The sequence below is a fragment of the Rutilus rutilus genome, assembly GCF_951802725.1.
Source record: "Rutilus rutilus genome assembly, chromosome: 19".
Lineage (NCBI taxonomy): Eukaryota > Metazoa > Chordata > Actinopteri > Cypriniformes > Leuciscidae > Rutilus > Rutilus rutilus.
Genome location: NC_140232.1, coordinates 9,354,251 through 9,373,919, shown reverse-complemented (window position 1 = coordinate 9,373,919; position 19,669 = coordinate 9,354,251). Strand labels below are relative to the sequence as shown.

The 19,669-nt window shown below is 34.9% G+C and overlaps 1 protein-coding gene and 1 long non-coding RNA gene across 3 annotated transcripts; one reads left to right on the top strand and one right to left on the bottom strand.

The window, feature by feature from the left end:
* Positions 1 to 7,210: 7,210 nt before the first annotated feature.
* LOC311279144 (taste receptor type 1 member 1-like) lies at positions 7,211 to 11,474 on the top strand (the record flags this gene model as incomplete). Its single annotated transcript, XM_084390442.1, has 6 exons — positions 7,211 to 7,392; positions 7,514 to 7,811; positions 8,033 to 8,779; positions 8,980 to 9,192; positions 10,224 to 10,344; positions 10,540 to 11,474. The coding sequence occupies 6 exons, from the start codon at positions 7,211 to 7,213 to the stop codon at positions 11,472 to 11,474; spliced, it is 2,496 nt and encodes an 831-aa protein (XP_084246568.1).
* A 2,507-nt stretch (positions 11,475 to 13,981) lies between these two features.
* LOC311278927 lies at positions 13,982 to 15,326 on the bottom strand. 2 transcript variants are annotated; one of them, XR_014625498.1, is made up of 5 exons: positions 15,287 to 15,326; positions 15,024 to 15,088; positions 14,870 to 14,918; positions 14,683 to 14,786; positions 13,982 to 14,440 (listed from the first exon to the last, which is right to left on the bottom strand). It is a non-coding gene; the product is annotated as an uncharacterized lncRNA (long non-coding RNA). The 2 variants fall into 2 exon arrangements; XR_014625499.1 differs by lacking the exon at positions 15,287 to 15,326 and having other exon boundaries at positions 15,024 to 15,199.
* Positions 15,327 to 19,669: the final 4,343 nt, after the last annotated feature.

The following is a 19,669-nucleotide window of genomic DNA, read 5'->3' as shown; positions in this document are numbered from 1 at the left end:
TCTCAACGACAGCGAGTTTGACACACCCGCCTCCTCTAAGCGCGGGATTGCAGGTAGGCCTATTACGCATAATTTTATTAATACCTGCAAGTTTCTATGGCATATTTTAATGGCAAATGTCACGAACAATATTATAACGCGAGGGCACATTCATGTAATCGCAGAAAACTGGACGCGAGCTCTCAAATATACGAATGAACTGGACTCGGATATTGAGTGTGCGCTCTCGGACTGTGTGTCATATCATGTGTAATCGCGAATCTCTCCAAGTGGTTCTCACTGCAGACTCAAATGACGTCCAGCTCCAATCTCTCCATGCTCTTGAATTAAACGCTGTCAAAAGTTATGAAAAATCTAGTCTTTTTGCAAATTAAATTCAGTTTGAATTGAAATCAAGCTTCCTTGTGCTGTGTGTGAGCTATTGCAACAGTTCACGTTACCCTATTGTAAAGACAAATACACTGAGTGAGTAAATATTAGATTATTGTAATGGTTATTGATCAATGTTTAAATATGTAAACAAAAGCCTAAATTAAAATCTCACCTTATAAAGTGGACGTGTCTCTTCAGAAGACTTGAATTAAACTTTTCCATTGTGTTTTCCATTGAGTGTTGTGCTTTTAAATGCTTGAAAATAATGATTGCCTTGACAAAATGGATGGACAAAAATGTATATTAAAATATTTAGTATGTAGTAGTTTTCCCGATGGTATTAAAAATTATAGGCTAGGCCTACTGAATATTGACATATTTCAAGGTGTCATATTGAAGTTAGAAATTCCAGTATCCACTAATTAATGTCCTTCGACAATAAGGTAAAAATGTGTTATTTGTAGCTATTTTCTACGTGTTATTAGTAGCTATTTTCTACATAAATCTATGATTTTGTTGAATATTTTTATTGGTAATGCATTAACTATCGCCAGCTAAAAAGTAATTAGTAACTAGTACTCTGAGTAGTTTTTGAGAAGAGTAATTTGTACTTTTACTTAATTACTTTTTTGACACCAGTACTTTTACTTGTAATTGAGTATTATTTCAGCAATGTAACGGTACTTGTACTTGAGTACAAATTTTCAGTACTCTTTCCACCTCTGATTGTGTGTTATGTCAATTGATGTTTTTATTCAGTTCAATCAAACTGTGCGACTGAGAATTGATATAGATCTCATGATTTGAACAATTACTAATGAATAGGTACATTCAGGTACTCGTAAATGAAGAAGAGGAAAATGTCTTAATTCTGTAGAGTATAAGGACTCTAAATAGGTACATTACTATAAAAAAAAAATCTAGGGACTATTTTTGAAGAAACTTTAAGGGTTTTAGAACCCTAATTCAGATATCATAGATGCTAAAAAAAAAAGGAAAAAAAAAAATGTATAGTTGTAATAGTTGTTCTCTAATAAGAGAGGATAAGTTACTATGCTGGACTAGGTCCGAGTAGATAATTGGGTAAACTTCTATAGCGATTAATTAATGACTACATTAAATATTTTTTAGGTGTTTCCATTTGTTAAAATAGCAAAAGAAGAACTTTCAAAAGGAGATTGATTTTGGGAAACATATTTAATTTCTGGATTATTATTGGTTAAGGAAGTTACCAGTGTGATTATGGAAATGTTCCTTTCATGTATTGTCTAATGTCTGTATTTGATATCTGAGAGGTGACTGCAGGTCTAGTCTATCTAGGAATACAGTAACAGTGCTTGCTAATTTAGCCAGGCTTCCATAAATGAAATATGGACTTGTTTTGTTGAGAAAGGTCTTCAACGAATTAAAAATAATTATGTAGGGGGCACAAAGTTAAAACCTAGACCAAGAACAATGTAACTCAAACATGTTAAATTTAAACTGAAATGAATCTAAACAGTTAAGACATTTCAGTGAAATAGAATATTTGCTCATAAAGCAAAATTCTAAAAAGCTTTCTTAATTCAAAATGAAGTTACAGATTTAATGATCTGGATCAATGGATCCATTATGAACTATTCCGCATTACAAACAAATAGAGGCAGGACATGTTATGTCCATCGGTTAATTCTGGAAAAATAGGATTTTAGGATAGGTGATTAATGATTAAATGGCACATGAGCAGCTAAAGCTATTCTCATGGCAACAGCTGGGTGAGATAATTTTAAAATTAATGACATTGTTTGAAACAAGATAATACAATTATTGATATTTGTGTTAAGGATAAAAATGAAAGTATTTTAGAACTTTTTGGTTAGATTTTATTACACAGATCCTTAAATAGATCTGACTAAGTAAAACAATCGCCTACTTGAAATAAAAGCTAGCAAAATAAGGTTAAGAAAAATGGTTAATCAGCAGTATCAGCCTGTTAAAGGCCTAATAGATCAATATGATTCAAAATTTAGCTTGATTCAAAGTTAAAAGGCAATGTACTATGGTATGATTAGTTTTTTTTGAAAATAGAATTAGATTGCTAGAATTAGAATGTTGGGAAGAAGATGAAGTTGAGGTTACAGTGCCTGAAGATGAGGTATACGAGAACGAGAGCAAACATGAGTTTGACTAAGAAACTAAGAAAATTTACCTGTTGTAAATTACTATGATTATGGAGAAGTAAATGTCAAATTGTGTGTATGTTCTTTGAATGAACAAATGGGGGAATGTGATAGAAATTTTACATTTAGATGTGTTTTTTTACTTTTAGATGTGTTTTTTTACTTTCAGATGTGTGCAACTTGTGTTAACGTTGAACATTTATTTTTACTCATAAGCATTTAAAGAAATATATTCATATAAGCTAAAGCACGTTATTAAAGATATGTAATCAAGTGTTTAGAAAAGCATAAGTTAAGACAAGCTTGCAGGAACAAAATGTTTTGGGTAGCAAAGAGACTATGTGTATTCAAAGTGACCTATTGTTGGACTTCAAGTGTGAAAAGTATGTGTGCAGCGTTGATCGAAAATAGAGATAGACAAAAGGTGTGAATTTTGAGCAGCAGCTGAAAACAGGAACTTGTATGTAGGCATGGTATTGTTCTGTCTAGATAGAATTTATGCCAGACAAGAGATGTTTCCTTTTAAGGTAAACGAATGATGAAGCCTAACCAGGATGTGTTTTGTGTATATAAGCTGGGCAAAAAGCAGAACTCGGGGCCTTCTCATATCAGATGTATGTGAATGTCTATTTCTTGCAAGAAATAAAGCTGATCTTTGTTAACCTTTGAGATATCCTACTGTCTTACAATTATTGATTTGAAGTTGAGAAAAGAATTTCCACGACAGAAGCTTTCTTTTTTCGTTAGTTTAGCCACTGTTTCAAATAAATACCTAGGATTATGTTTATTTTCTTCTAATAGGGTTGAAAAATAAGCAGATCTAGCAGCTTTTAAAGCCTCTCTGTACGTAATCGAGCTCTCTTTCCATGAAATCTGAAATACCTCTAGTTTTGTTTCCTTCCAGTTGCGCTCCATTTTTCTGGCTGCTCTCTTAAGGGCCCGAGTGTGCTCGTTGTACCACGGCGTTGGACTATTTTCTTTAATCTTCTTCAAGCGCAACGGAGCAACTGTGTCTAAAGTGCTGGAAAAGAGAGAGTTAAAAGTTTCTGTTGCAATATCGAGTTTTTCTAAGATATCCGGGATGCTGAGATGATGAAACTGATTAGGAAGATTATTGATAAAGCAATCTTTAGTGGCAGAAGTGATAGGTCTAACATATTTATAACACGGAGTCGGCTTTGCAGCCTTGGCTAAATATAATTTACATGAGACTAGATAATGATCTGAGATGTCATCGCTCTGCTGCAGAATTTCAACGGCATCAACATCTATTCCATGTGATAATATTAGATCTAGAGTATGATTACGACAATGAGTAGGTCCTGACACGTGTTGTCTAACTCCAATAGAGTTTAAAATGTCTTTGAATGCCAATCCCAATTTTTCATTATCTATGTGTAAATTAAAATCACCAACAATTAGTACTTTATCTGCAGTCAATATTAATTCTGATAGAAAGTCCGCAAATTCTTTGATAAAATCTTTATGGTGCCCTGGTGGCCTGTATACAGTAGCCAGCACAAATCTCAAACGTGATTTATCGTTTACACTATATATTTTTACATTAAGCAACAACACTTCAAAAGAAGTATATTTAAAACTTGATTTCTTAGTGGTTTTGAAAATATTACTATAAATTACAGCAACACCTCCCCCTTTGCGTTTCAGACGAGGTTCATGTTTATAACAGTAATCTTGCGGGGTGGACTCATTTAAAGTAATGTAATCGTTTGGTTTTAGCCAGGTTTCTGTCAAACACAGCACATCTAGGTTATTATCTGAAATCATATCATTAACAATGAATGCTTTTGGAGTAAGTGATCGAATATTCAGCAACCCAAGCTTTAGCATTTGCTCATCTGTATTATATCTGTTTTTTATTTGTTGAACATCAATTAAATTTTTAACCTTAGATGGGTTTGGACGTTTTTTGGATTTCCAAATTTGGGGAACAGACACAGTCTCTATATGATGATATCTAGGTGAAAGAGGCTCTATGTGATGGGATTTATCTGACCTTGGTGACTACTAGAGAGAAGAGCAGCACCATCTCAGGACGGATGAATACCATCTCTTTTCAACAGGTCAGGTTTGCCCCAAAAACTTTTCCAATTGTCTATGAATTCTATATTATTAAGCGGACACCACCTCGACAGCCAGCCATTGAGTGAACACAATCTACTAACTATCTCATCACTCCTGCGAATAGGATAATGCAATACTTCATTTAAAAATTATAAAGTGATCATTAATAAATTATGAAAATACAATTATTAAACACATTATAGATATGCTTAAAAATCAAGATTAAAGCATTTATAGCCATATTTATAAACTGCTTATTAATGTCTATTAATGCTTTATAAATGATAAATTAACTGTTTCTAATGCTTAACTAATGATTAATAGTGTGCAGTTATTATAAAGTGTTACCGGGGGGGTACACTTTTCTCTATTCCTTAGTAACATTTGTTCTCAGCAGCTTTGTGATTACGTTTTAAGAAGGAATTCTTACTGCTATTTAAGAGAAATCTTAGTGGTAAGATAAATTGTTTCGTGAATACGGCCCCTGATGTGCAGAAAAAGACTGAAGAGCTTCACAAAATAGAAAGAGTTTTTTTTTTATTATTATTATTATTTATCCCATTTCCACCATTAGAGCAATAATTAAGAAGTTCCAATCAACAGGAAATGTTACAAATCTGCCTGGTGATATGTGTCTATATAGCAGTAAGACAATAATATTGTCTTATTGCAAGATGAGGAGGATAGTTTGAGTGGCCAAAGACTCTCCAAGGATCACAGATTTTCATTGCAGAAAATGGTTGAGTCTTGGGGTCAGAAAGTATCACAAACCCCCCCAAACACTACATCACCACAAGTTGTTTGGGAGGGTTTCAAGAAAAAAAATCCTCTGCTCGATCCAAAAAGAAACTCCAGTATATTCAGTTGCCAGACACTACTGGTGCTTTAAACAGGACTGGGTTATATGGTCAGATTAAACTAAAAAAAATTGCTGTTTTGCAGCAAACACAAAAAAAAAATAATAATAATAATGTTTACAATTAAATATACTGCGGCATCAGGCATTATAGTAGAAGACACAGAGATGTTATCTTGGCAAAATGAGGTTGCAAAAAGTACTGAATAAAAGGGTGCCATTAATTGTGGCCAATGTGTATTAGAGAAAAACATTTATTTCAAAATGATATTTTACTTCAATGAACGTTTTTGTGAATTATTTTAATAAAAGATCAAATGGTACAATGCAGATTTATTTTCACAGGCCTCTTTGTTCATATTTACCAAGGGTGCCAATAAATTCTGACCAGGTCTGTTATAATACAATATAATATAAATATTTAATATAATATAATATCTATAATATAATATAATATTTAATAATATAATATAATATTTTCTGTTATAATATAATACAATACAGTACATTATAATACATAATGGAAAATCTGGTTCTAATATAATGCAGTTCTATTATACTTTCTTAGAAGTCTGTGTCAGTAAGTGACACTGATGGTGTAATGTTACACTTGTTGGATGACAAATCTGGTTTATAGTCATATGCAAAAGTATTTAAATTTATGCAGGAACTGGGTTAAGCAAATTTATTGTAAATGTAAAATTTATGTGAATAACCTTCCTGATTTAAGGTCAGCTGTTTTATATCTATATCTATATCTCTATCTATCTCTATCTATCTATCTATCTATCTATCTATCTATCTATCTATCTATCTATATATATATATATATATATATATATATATATATATTCAAATTGTGATGGAACAACACAGTAATCCCCTCAACAGAAGCTGCATAAAATCTCAGAATGTATACATCATCACAGAGTAATTTGTTTGTATTTCCTCTCCACCTCTAAACTGGGAAACCTGACTCTATTCCACCTGTAAAACCCCTGCTAAGAGGTAAGATGGGTACAGTCTGTGTTGAGGCTAATCTTGTTAAAACCTTCTTTAACCCGTTGAGGTCAGCGGAGGAGTCTCTCCCGATTCACATATCCACAAAGCACGCACGGAGATGCAGTCATAACCAAAGCCGCGGTTTATTGATCATAATCTCCGGTTTACTTTCAAATAAAAATATTAAATTAAACTTTCCAAGAAAACTAAATATTGCTGTGAGCATCGATACCATACCATACCATAGCATGCGATTGAAGAAAACTGTTGCTCTCCACACTCTAACCTGTCTACCAAACAATTCTAATCCACATTTAAGACCTGCACATTCGCGCCGTAATGACGTGTCAAGGACGAGGAGCAAGTCCATTCACTTGAACAGGTTAGTCCAAATATTAAACATAAAAGAAAAATATAAAATAAGTGAATTAAACAAATCTCAATTTTGGTAGTACACAAAATTCTAAATATGGCTCCTACAGTTTGTTTCACAAGAATTTAATTGGTAAATGTATTTATGAGGAGACGTTTGTGGTGTAATGCTCTACTTAATAACTGATTGACACAAGCTTTGTGAGTTTAGATATGGAAATAGGCATTTGTATCATTGAATATAGTGGTATAAGCAAATAGAAGTGTGTTTTAAGCAAATTAAATGTAGTATATCAGCCTGATTTCTCTCAAACGGCCAGCCACTACACAGCCTTGTTTCAAGATTAACGGTCCATCTTAAACTATGCTTCACAATAGCTTGTACGTTTTCCTTTTGGGCTTCAGTAATTGTTTATTTTTCAAAGTTTCTTGGTCAACATCTGAGTTCAGCTTGGAAGGAGATTACTTATTGGGTGGCCTTTTTGCTTTACATGAAATTGATCATGTAACACCCATTATCACCCCAGAGACCACCGAATGTTTCAGGTAAGCAATGACCTTTTATCAGTCTGGAATTATCATTAAGCGATACTGCAAAACAGCATTTCACATTTCTTAACTGAATTTTCAATGACATGCTATTAACTTCTTAACTGATGTTTTCAAGGCACAGTTCCTCAATATCTGGCTATCAGATGTTGCAAGTGATGAGGTTTGCTGTTGAAGAAATTAATAATTCCACCACTCTTCTGCCCAATGTATCTCTGGGCTATGAAATTTTTGACCATTGTTCTAATACAAAGAATTTCCGTTCAGTCTTAAGTTTTATCTCAAATAATGGATCAGTAAAACCTAAAGAAAAACTCAACAACTATCAGCCTAAAGTTATTGCTTTAACAGGGCCATATGGAAGCACAAGAACTATTACAATTGCCCCACTGATCACAATGGACCTTATGCCATTGGTAAATTTTACCAATTTTACATTACAATTTTAACAGTTTACATTAACTACATTAACTTACATTAACTTACATTAATTACATTACATTACATTAGTTAGCGATTGAAGTTTTCTTCAATCGCTGATAAAAACGTATACACGTTCTAGTCTTTGTTTAGAACAACCAGGTTATAATATGCTGAATTAATTGTTTATAATAATAGTGTTTCTTCTCTTTCAAAGGTGAATTATGGAGCTTCCAGCTATGCATTAAGCAATAAACTTCAGTATCCATCTTTTGTAAGAACAGTGCCCAGCAACAAAGATCTGATAGAGATGATTATTCACATCATACGATGGTTTGGATGGAACTGGGTTGCCTTTCTTGGTAGCCAAGACAATTACAGTTCAGACGGACTAAAGCTGTTTAACAAGTACATCAACAACACTGGCATTTGTTTGGCCTATCAAGAGGCTTTAAGCTTAAATGCAAACTACAGTCTAACACTTAAAAAGATTGGTATGCTTAACATCAATGTAATTGTGGTTTTCGCTGTACCACAATATGCAATCAACATAATCAAAACAGCCATATTAGAGAACATACGAGACAAAGTATGGATTGCAAGTGAAACATGGTCTATGAATCAACAACTTCCAAGAGAGCCAGGAATTAGGAATATTGGTACAGTCATTGGCATTACAGAGAGATTGTTGTCATTACCTGGATTTGATAAATTCATCTATAAAGACAGGGGAACAACTAATGTTAATTATAAACCTGAGAGTGAAGTCAAGAGTAATAGTAAGACATGTAATCAAATTTGTGATTACTGCACATTGTTGACCGCAGAGGAGATTATAAATGAGAATCCCTCATTTTCCTTTGCTATTTATGCCGCTATATATACCGTAGCTCATGCATTACATAAGGTTCTGCAGTGTGACATGAATAAATGCCACAAAAACACAATGGCTAAGCCATACATGGTAAGTGAATTTATTTGAATCCATGAACATACCAATAATTGTAACTACATTCAATATTCATTATTTTAATAGCAATATTTTAATTAATTAAATAATTAACAATGTTTATATTTTAAGGAAATTGCATATTATGTCAATAATGTCATAGTAATATTATTATCAATTAGTTTTCTTGTTTATTTGAACATACTTAACAACAGCTTCTGGGAGAAATGAAAAAGCTGGATTTTCCACTCAATGGCCGTCAGGTGAAATACGATAATAATTATGATCCAACCATCAGTTACGCAGTTGTGCTTTGGCACACTGATGTAAATTCTCCACAGTTTGAGTTGGTGGGCACATATGATACATATCCAGAAATTACTTTTACCATTGACAACTCTCGTTTACCCTGGAGTAATAATGATTCTGTAAGCCTTCTTTATTTATTTATTTATTTATTTATTATTTGTCTGTTTGTTTGTTGGTGATCCTTCTCTAAATATTTAGCTGTGTAGATTGAAAAAAATTCTCAATCAGTTATACATATTTCTCCAAACAAAGGTCAATATGCTAAAACAAATACCAGAGCAATCTAGCAAATTCACAGAAAAATAAAATAAAATTGTCATTGAAAAACACATGAAAAGCAAATACTTATGTTACCTACTGAACTGTTCTCTATTAATTGCATACTTATTCACAAGTATAGGCCTACAATTGAAAAAGTTAATTTAGAATGACACAATGGAGATATTTTTCCAATTGTTTATCTTGAGCTATGGATCTAAAGAAAGGACAGTGTGAATTCACTTGAATTCATGTCTGGCAGATATATGCCTCAATATCTCTGCAGGCTGCTTGGAGGTTACTTTGTCATAGAGGTTGTGGTTGAACATCCTCTATCTCCAGGAGATATCTAACAAATGGAATCAGAAATAAAGAATATAGCGGATGCAGCATCATCACGAAATGTAGGTGATTTTCTAACCCACAATGAATGGTGGATTTGGATATTGCCTAACCCTAAGACAAACACTGACCAATGACATTCCTTCTTTTTTGTTTTCGTTGACTACAGAATAGAACCCATGATTCATCTATTAGAGTGGCTCTCATCTCATCTTGCCGAATCTTGAACAAGTTTTGGAAATCTTCCCCTTTCCTCTTCACCTATTCCACCCTTACTCTTCCTCAGATCAGTCTACCTATTCTCATGCACTATTTTTGCCATTTGCCATTTATTTGTTTGCTCTGTTTTCACAGATGGTCTCTTATGTAAGGCAAAGTCATGATAAGGGAATTACATTATTTGTATTCTGTAATTTGCAGTCCATATATAGACAAACATAGCGTTAGGCTGTATTCATTGTTTGAGAACACTGGTCTTATTTTGGAGAAATGTGTAAAATTGATTGTGAAAATTTGTAACTTTAATAACACGTTTTCCCATTCCTTAAAGGTTCCTTTCTCAAACTGCTCTGTTGAGTGTAAGGAGGGATTTTCAAGGCAACTTGAAGGTTTTCATAGTTGCTGTTTTACATGTAAAAAATGCCCCCGTAACAGCTATGTGGATTATTCTCGTAAGTATACTATAGGTGTCTGTCAGTAACACCTTTGTGTTTAAGCTTCTTCAGTCCATTCTATCACCACAATGCTTTTGGAATATAGGAAACTGTGTGATTTGAAGACAATATTTTCCTACATCCAGTTACTATTATTATGGCTTTTGGCAAAATGGTATTACTAAACATTCATATTATTTTACTGTTTCTCAGGGGACCCCTATACCTGTTTTCCATGTGCAGAGAGTGAATGGTCTGATGAGGGCAGCGCGACATGTAAGACACGTTCTGTTGTCTATCTTCAGTTCACAGAAATCTCCTCCATCGCTGTCATGGTTTCTGCCACATGCCTAATTATTCTCCTTTTTGCCATATTTTGCCTTTTCACCTATAATTACAACACACCAGTGGTGAGGTCTGCTGGTGGTAGCATGTGTCTTCTTATGTTGATATGTTTGATTATGTCTTCCATTAGTGTATACTTTTTTTTTGGACAACCCACATTTGTACATTGCCACCTGAGAAATGCCATTTTTGCATTTTTCTTCACTGTCTGTCTTTCGTGTTTGACTGTCCGTTCCTTTCAAATCATTTGTGTTTTTAAAATGGCTGCTCAGTTCCCTAGGGTGCACAGCCTTTGGGTAAAGCACAATGGACAGTGGCTCTTCATTGCATTTTCTTCTGCCATTCATTTAATTTCTTGTGTGATATGGATGACTGTCTCTCCTGACAAACCCATCGCTGACTCATGGACTTTTAAAGATCAAATTATGCTCATCTGTGAAATGGGGAACACTATAACCTTTACCATAGTTGTGTTTATAAGTTGGTTTCTTGGTTTCCTGTGTCTCCTGTTTTCTTACATGGGAAGAGATCTGCCGAAAAATTACAATGAGGCCAAATCAATAACTTTCAGTCTCATTTTGTACTATCTGAGCTGGATTGTGTACTTCACAGCATACCTCTCTGTCAAAAGCAAGTACATCATGCTTTTGAATGCAATGGCCCAGATATCTAGTATATATGGAATTCTCTTAAGCTATTTCATAACAAAATCTTACATTATAATATTCCAACCTCAAAAGAACACTCCCGCATACTTTCAAACATCTATTCAGAATTACACCCAAACCATTAGTAGGACTTAGACCACAATGCAAAGATGCAGATTCACAAGGGAATTGCAGCTGCCATTAGTTATAGATATATAAACAAAAACTCCTCTACTTGGGAGTAAACCTTGTTAAGCTGTTAACATTAGATCCTTCACTATTATGTTACCACAATCTTAAATACACGGTAAAAGTAGAGAAGGAAGAAACATTCTGGGGTTTATTCTGCATTTTAGCACATGTGATTTATGAAAAAGAGTAATTTAAATATTTCTACAGCTGTTCTTCACATACTAGCATTTACACTTAAGTGTTAATGTAAACACAAATGCTTGCTTTTTACATGTAATAAAGAACATTTTCAACTTCCACAACTCTAAGCAATCAATATAGATTTGTGAGGTTTGGATTATCAGTTTTGTATCTTTGATGTTGTCATCGCTGGTTGCAGCAGATATGAAACAGGATCTAAGTGCAGCAGTCTTTATTTAAAAATCAACTCAAATTGTTATAACAAGGTCTTGACAGTGGCTAGGCAGGCAGCAAGAAAATCAACAACTCTTAAGACTCTTGAACTGGCTTTAAAGGCACACTATGGAAGATTTGTACCTTAATATAACAGCTTCGAAATCATTTCGATGGTAAACCAACTCTTAGGGCAAAACCATCAAAAAAAAAAAAAAGTTTGAGAGGTGGTGCCCCGACAAACCTCGCAAGAATCACGACTTGCTTTACGGCACGACATATGAACATATGAAGCAACCTCTATGGAAGACACTAGTGTGGCGCGCTAGGGCACGGCAAAAGGAGAATAATTTAAAGGGTTTTTCTTATAATACTTTCTGCAACAAACCAGCAATACTGTTGGTATTAACCCCAATTAAATAAAAGTAGCCGACTACACCACCTAGGTTGTTTTAATGGAACCCAGGACCCAAGTTCACCCAAGTCAACTACTCACTGAGAGCTGGACAGTATTGACACTCAACCAGTAGATTAAATTACAAAAATATTTTATTAGCATAAAATCAGAATGATCTAAATCTAAATGTAAATATAAAAGCTAAAGGAATGCAGTCTTTAGCACAGTCTGGTATGATGTCCTTAAAGCAGAACTTGGTAACTTTTTTAACTTAATAAAACTGTCTAGAAATCATTTGGATGGTTAAACAACCTGTTCTGGTGATATTGGTGACTTTCCCCGCTCCCCCCAGCGTTCCCAGGCGGAAAACCAACCTTGCAACTTGGGGACTACCGTCCCGGACGGCAAGATAGAAATTGGAAGTCTCGTGAGAAGCGAGAACGAGAACGAGAACGAGCGCGAAACACGAATTGCTTTACGGCAATTCGACATAAACACACACGCATGTATGATGTATTACCAGATTACCCACCTCGGTAGACATAGCTCCACACGATACAGTTGGCTTGCTCCGATCAAAACAAACGCACATGAGCAGCGGTAGAGAGGGGGAGGAGGCCGCCGCAAGTGAGTTTTTTACGACCGTGTTGTGAAATATACGCCCCCCCACAGCTGTAGGGGGAGCTCGTGGGGAAAACATGCGACAACAAAAGGGAAAACCAGCAAAGAAGTGACTAGAGTTCGCTAGAGTTGCCGAGTTCTCCTTTAATCAATGAATGAATGTCCTGGGTTGGTCCCACCGCACGTAGGTCTCCACAGCTCCAGACAGTAGTGTACTGGAAAGAAATAAGAAACAACTACCAGTATCTCCAGTCCAAAGCAAATAAAAACTAACTACCACTCTCACTTGTGCACGCAAATACCCACACCATGCAATACACACTGCAACCCAAATAAATCCAGGGCCGGCGCTAGCTATAGGCAGAGCAGGCGATTGCCTACACTGTTAGACTTTTCAAGGGTTTTTTACAGTAACTTACTGGCAACACTGTTGCCAGTAAGTTACTGTAATTAAGAGTTACAGTACCAAACCGTATTTCAGTTTTGTGTAATACAGTGCATTACTGTAAAAACGAAGCTAATCAGTACAGTGCATTACTGTAAAAACTAAGCTAATCAGTACACTACTGTAATTATTTGTATTTGTACTAAATATAAATTAGATTTGATAATTTTGATATATGATTAATTTTATTTGTATCCTACATAAGTACTACTTTCATACAAACCAATTAGACAAAGTTATCACAAAATACCATTTTTTTATTTAAAACATTTCATATATATCACAAAATAAACATGCCAATGCTGGAAATGATGTGTGAAATTTTTACACATTAATGGGTGAGTTTAGAGACAACATTTTTTGTGTTAATTCTAACTCATTCATTATGTTAATGATTTTAACAAAGTAAATATGTCAGAGAGGTTAGCACAAAGATGTGTAAACGTGTTAAATTAACACATTATGTGCTGTCCTTCACTGCAAACATTTTTGAAAACATACATAAAACCATAAACAAAACATTAGCATTTGACTAAATGAATGTAGAGTCATTGGTTGTTTAGCTTATACAAGTATTATAATGAAATATCAACCATTACATTCATAAAACTGCAGAATATAAATACATTTTTAAGCATTCAAAAAGTAAATGTCCAAAACAGGACAAAACACAGTTCTTTTCACAATACAAGACACATAACCCCACCTTAAAAATAATTTCACTTATTTCCAAAAATGTGTTGGATTCATGTGCACTGGTGGCCAAAAGAAGTATTTAAGTGTCGTAATGTTTTTGAAAGAAGTCTCTTTGATGCTCAAGAAACATTTCTTATTATTATCAATGTCTGACTGTCTACTCCATCTTTTCTACAGCATAGGAGTAAAAGTCATCATCAAAATAATCTTTAAAAAGCCAACACAATGTTTTTGTCCACCTTTGTGAATAAATGAACTTCTCCAAAGATTGGTTCCTGTTCAGAACTTGATTGACAACATCAGAGTGTTCCCTGGTCTGCATGTGTGCCCACAAACACAAATGTACTCAGTCTTTCAGAGGAGATCCCGCTTCCAAAACTATATGAGAGAGAGAGAGAGAGAGAGAGAGAGAGAGAGAGAGAGAGAGAGAGAGAGAGAGAGAGAGAGAGAGAGAGAGAGAGAGAATATTAGTGTCACATTATTTTTAACCTCCTTTTTTGTTAATTTTTATTATTATTTTCACAAAAACTTAAGAATATATATTTGTAAACAGCTTTTGTCAATAAATAGCATACAAAAGAACTAAATTAAATTATGCCAGATTAAATTTTAATACTTACAAATCCTAAATTCTGTCCAAAAATGCTGAGATCCATAGAAAGAACGACTGAAATAGGCCTAGATGATTTTAGCCCATTTCAGCTTGTCTGCAGTGAAGGAGTACCTGTTTGAGACAAATACACAGTAAGATACATGCAAGAAATCACTGTGTGATGATCGTTCTCCTTCCTACAGTAGTTAACCCACCTGTGCGCTGATATTAGGACCGTGGAACTGCAATGGTAGAGTCTTCTGGCTAATAAAATATAAAAATAATGCAAAAATATAAACTTAAGTTGTTTAGAATGCTAGATTTGGTCTGAATGAATTAGCCTAGTGAGAGTTTTACTGCAGTGCTTACCTGGATACATTTAATCTGGTGAGACTGAACAAAGACAATGGTCCATCTTCTGATTGGTTCATTTGCTGTGTAATAAAGTTAGACATAATGCAAAGGTCACTTATTTGATATAAAGTTAGCCAATTTTATAGAGATTTTATAAGATATTGTAAGCTACCTAGTCTGCACCAGTGGCTCAAAAGCAATTTTCACATAGCGTATGGCCGTATGCTAATCATTTCAGCAAACTTATCTCAAAATATATCACAAATGGGCTGGCCTACCTCTGGAATCTGGCGCGAATTGTCGCTTTGTTGCAGTTGCCTTTAAACACAAAAATGGAAGTAAATATTAAATTCCATAAAATAAAATAAAACTATAATATGGTATAGTTTGCAAACTAATGCTAAAACTATAAAGGTTCTCATCAGTAGGCCAACATTAGGCTATAAACAGAATTTCACATTAGTTTATTCACATTTATTGTTAATGTAAACGCGTTGCTCGTTGGCATATTCGACAATTCAATAATCTAACAAGGTGTGTAAAATGAAACGTTTGCTCAGTTTACCATGGTAAAGTTCGTTACCGCCATGTTGACGACGAGTAACGTTAGGCTAACATACGTTAAACTAGCAGCCATAGCAGCCATATCACCCTGTAGCCCAAGACTGGTTGCCCACTGAAGCTAAGCAGGGCTGAGCCTGGTTAGTACCTGGATGGGAGACCTCCTGAGAAAAACCAGGTTGCTGCTGGAAGAGGTGTTAGTGAGGCCAGCAGGGGGTGCTCACCCTGTGGTCTGTGTGGGTCCTAATGCCCCAGTGTAGTGATGGGGACACTATACTGCCAAAAGAGCACCGTCCTTCGGATGAGACGTTAAACCGAGGTCCTGTGGTCATTAAAAATCCCAGGATGTCCTTCGAAAAAGAGTAGGGGTGTAACCCCGGCATCCTGGCCAAATTTGCCCCTTGGCCCCTGTCCATCATGGCCTCCTAATCATCCCCATATACTGATTGGCTTCATCACTGTCTCCTCTCCACCAGTAAGCTGGTGTGTGGTGGGCGTTCTGGCACAATATGGCTGCCGTCGCATCATCCAAGTGGATGCTGCACATTGGTGGTGGTTGAGGAGATTCCCCCATCTATGTAAAGCGCTTTGAGGTCTCAGAAAAAGCGCTATATAAATGTAACAAATTATTATTATTATTAAACTGGGCACAATCCTGTCAACAGCCAGTCTATGGTCAACATACACAGAATGTTTTTTTTATTTTTTTTACCTTGCTTGCTGATCTCTCTCTCGGTGAAGTGAATTCCGTCTCTTCCCCAGGCCAGACACGAACGTCGCGATCCAACAAAAGACAGACCCCATTACCTACACTGGATGTCTGTCTGACGCGACACGACAAATCCCAGACAGTGTAGTGATGCGCCGCGGCCGTTATATTTCAGACGTAGTCCGATACGAGTCCAAGCGCTCGCGCTAGTTCTTACAAGGGATAAACAGGTTTGCATTTAAAGGTCCGGTCGCTTCAATGTGTCCAATATAGACAGCCTCTGGCTATTATAGCGTTGTAGACACGCGGTGTAAGGCAAAAATTAGGAAATAAAAAGCACGGTGGAATGGTGCCAGCCAGAGAGGCAGTTACGTCAAATACAGTAGTATACAGCAAATTTTAAAAATACAGTAAGTCTCTGTATGTGGTGTTAGACGTCACAGAAAATTCCCATGATGCAATTGGAATCACAGTTATTTACTGTAAAGAGAAATAGCAGTATAATACTGGGGGGTTTAAAGTAAATAACTGTAGAAATTACAGAAAAGTCTAACAGTGTAGGGCCTCAGGCTTTGAGGAGGGGCCTCCATAACCATATCATCCCCTATAGTCCACCAGTCAAGACGGGCAGAAATACTAGCCTCATTGTTCATTGGATATTGTTGAATTGTCACTCATCTGCAGTTAAACCAATTAATGTTTCCGTTTCAAAGCGGGGGCCGGCTTCTGAACGTTTGTGTAACGAACGCATCCATCAGGTGCTGCGAAGCAAAAGCCTAAATTGGCACTCAAAGAAGCACAGCTCGTAATGCAGGTTTGTGAGTTGTCGTCATCTATTATGGAGTGATTGCAATGTATTCTAAATATAAACTTGTACTGTAGATCAATGTCATTTCTGGAAAAATCATTCACCGCTTTATTACGAGTTTAAAAGAGCGCGAGCGTCATTAACGTGCCCATGACGCGACGCTTTGAATTTACGCGTACAAGGAATAACATCGCGTCGGGAGCTGACTAGTAAAAAAGCTACAAAAGTAAAAGACAAGCCGTTTGTATTCAAAGTTAAAAAGCCAACACACTACAGCATTTTTAAATGTTTCAAATAAAGGATCTCATATCTATGGGTCTATCTTCTACATTCTGCTGATGAGTTTAGATTATTTTTTTGCTCAGTAGCGATCGTGTCTTTCTCTTCCATTTGATTTGTGTATAGCATATTTAAGGTAACAATGCAATACATAATATCATAATATCTGCAGTCAATATTGATTAAATGGGAGGGAAAAATCCTGCCCATATATGCAGCTATGAAAAAAAATGATAAAAGCACTTATGTTCATCTACTGAAGTGGTATTCTGGAACTGTGAATACATTTAATAAAACAGCAAAATAACAACAACAATAACATCTTCATTAAACAAAAAATAGATTACCTTAAATAAAGTTTGATTAATATGTACATACAGTAACGGTAAAAAGTCTGGACCCATTTCTATTTTTAATGTTTATAGTTTCATATTATGCTCTACAAGCCTGCATTTATTTGATCAAAAATACAGAAAAAAAAGAAGAAAAAACAGGAATATTCAGCAAGGATGTGTTAAATATATAAAAAGTGATAGCGAAGACTTTTTTAAAACAACTTTTTAAAAATAAAAAAATCCTGAAAAAAAGTATCACAGGTTATAAAATAAATATTAAGCACAATTTCTAACATTTGATAATAAATCAGAATATTAAAGTTTTCTGAAGGATCACGTGACACTAAATTCAGCTTTGCATCACATAAATATATTTTAAAGTATAGTAAAATAGAAAACCATTATTTAATAATATTTCACTATATTATTTTTCTGTATTTTTGATCAAATAAATCCAGGCTTGATGAGCATAAGAGACTTCTTTCAAAAACATAAAAATGAGTAATTTGTCCAAACTTATGTACTGTATAAGTAAAAATATACTAAATTTAAAATGAAATGTTGTATAAATAAAAAGGTTAGGAATCATATTTGTTTCAAGTGTTTTTAATTGGGGGTGGGGGGCCTCCAACATGAATTTTGCCTAGGGCCTCCTAATGTCTAGAACCGGCCCTGAATAAATCACACCACCGCAAAAGGAAAACAAGAGCTACGGATAGCAAGTTATACTGGCAATTAGTTCTTCTCTATTATGAATTAGATGCCATAAAAATGGTCACAACAATATCCATCAGACGATCTTCAACTGGGTTGTACTCACAATATGACCGCCGATCGTGCAGCAATTCCCACTACCCAGTCTATGACGAGTGGATAGTGCCACGGATAACCTACCGAAGTCGACAGTCGTGTACTTTTACGTGACAGAAGGGGTACGCCGCACCACAGACGCGTGACACCAACGTGTGATTCCAACGTCGCGCCACAGACACGTGACACCAACGTGTGACTCCTTTGTTATCTTTCTAATCAATCATTCTTTTCTTGTGTTCTGATGACATTGAAAATATCATTGATACAAATTTTGTATTGTACTTTGTACAAAGTTGTGTATGTCATTAATGTCATCTCTGAATGGTTTACGAACATAATATTTTTAACAAAAAATAATTCACTCACTTTCTACTGGATATGAGGACTATGCAAATTATACACCATCAAAGTCACAACTTTTTGCACAATTATTAACAACAACTTTAAGTTGAACAGATCAATTCATTAATTGTAATCTATAAACATAATATTCTGTAATGTGTCATTCTGAGTTTTTACTTTTGAAGGTGGTAATAATTTTAATTAACACAGGTGACCATAATGGGCGAATACATGAAACTATTCACGATATTGTTTACAGGAGAAGGTGACAAGAAAGTATTTTAATAGCCTATTATTTTCAAGAAATCAACAATGAAAAAATATAAGACAGGGAAATAGTCTTTTAGTCACAAAATGCAAAACAATGTAGGTTCATGTTCAAATGTTCAAAACTAGGGCTGTCAGTGTCGACTATTTTATTTATATATTTTTTGGTCATAAAGATAGATCTGAAGTGAACAATAGCCTTTAGTATGACTTAAATACATATTACGAATGAGGCAATATAATTGGTTCAAATAAAGTATTAAAAGTAATTAATTATTTTATCTGATTTAACAACACTATTAAAATACATGAAGAAATATATAAACAATGAACATATGTATATTATGTACAAATGCCAACAGAGGGCGCAAGAGGTCTGACGATAATTGTTAGGCCTACACTTTACATCAAGAGCAGCACTATGGTGACGCATTGCTGCCACATACATATTATTTTTTCCCCTCAATTATGTCATAATAACGAGATCTTATGTCGTTTTAACGTCATCTTTTCTCGTAATAACGAGATCTTATGTTGTTAAAATGAC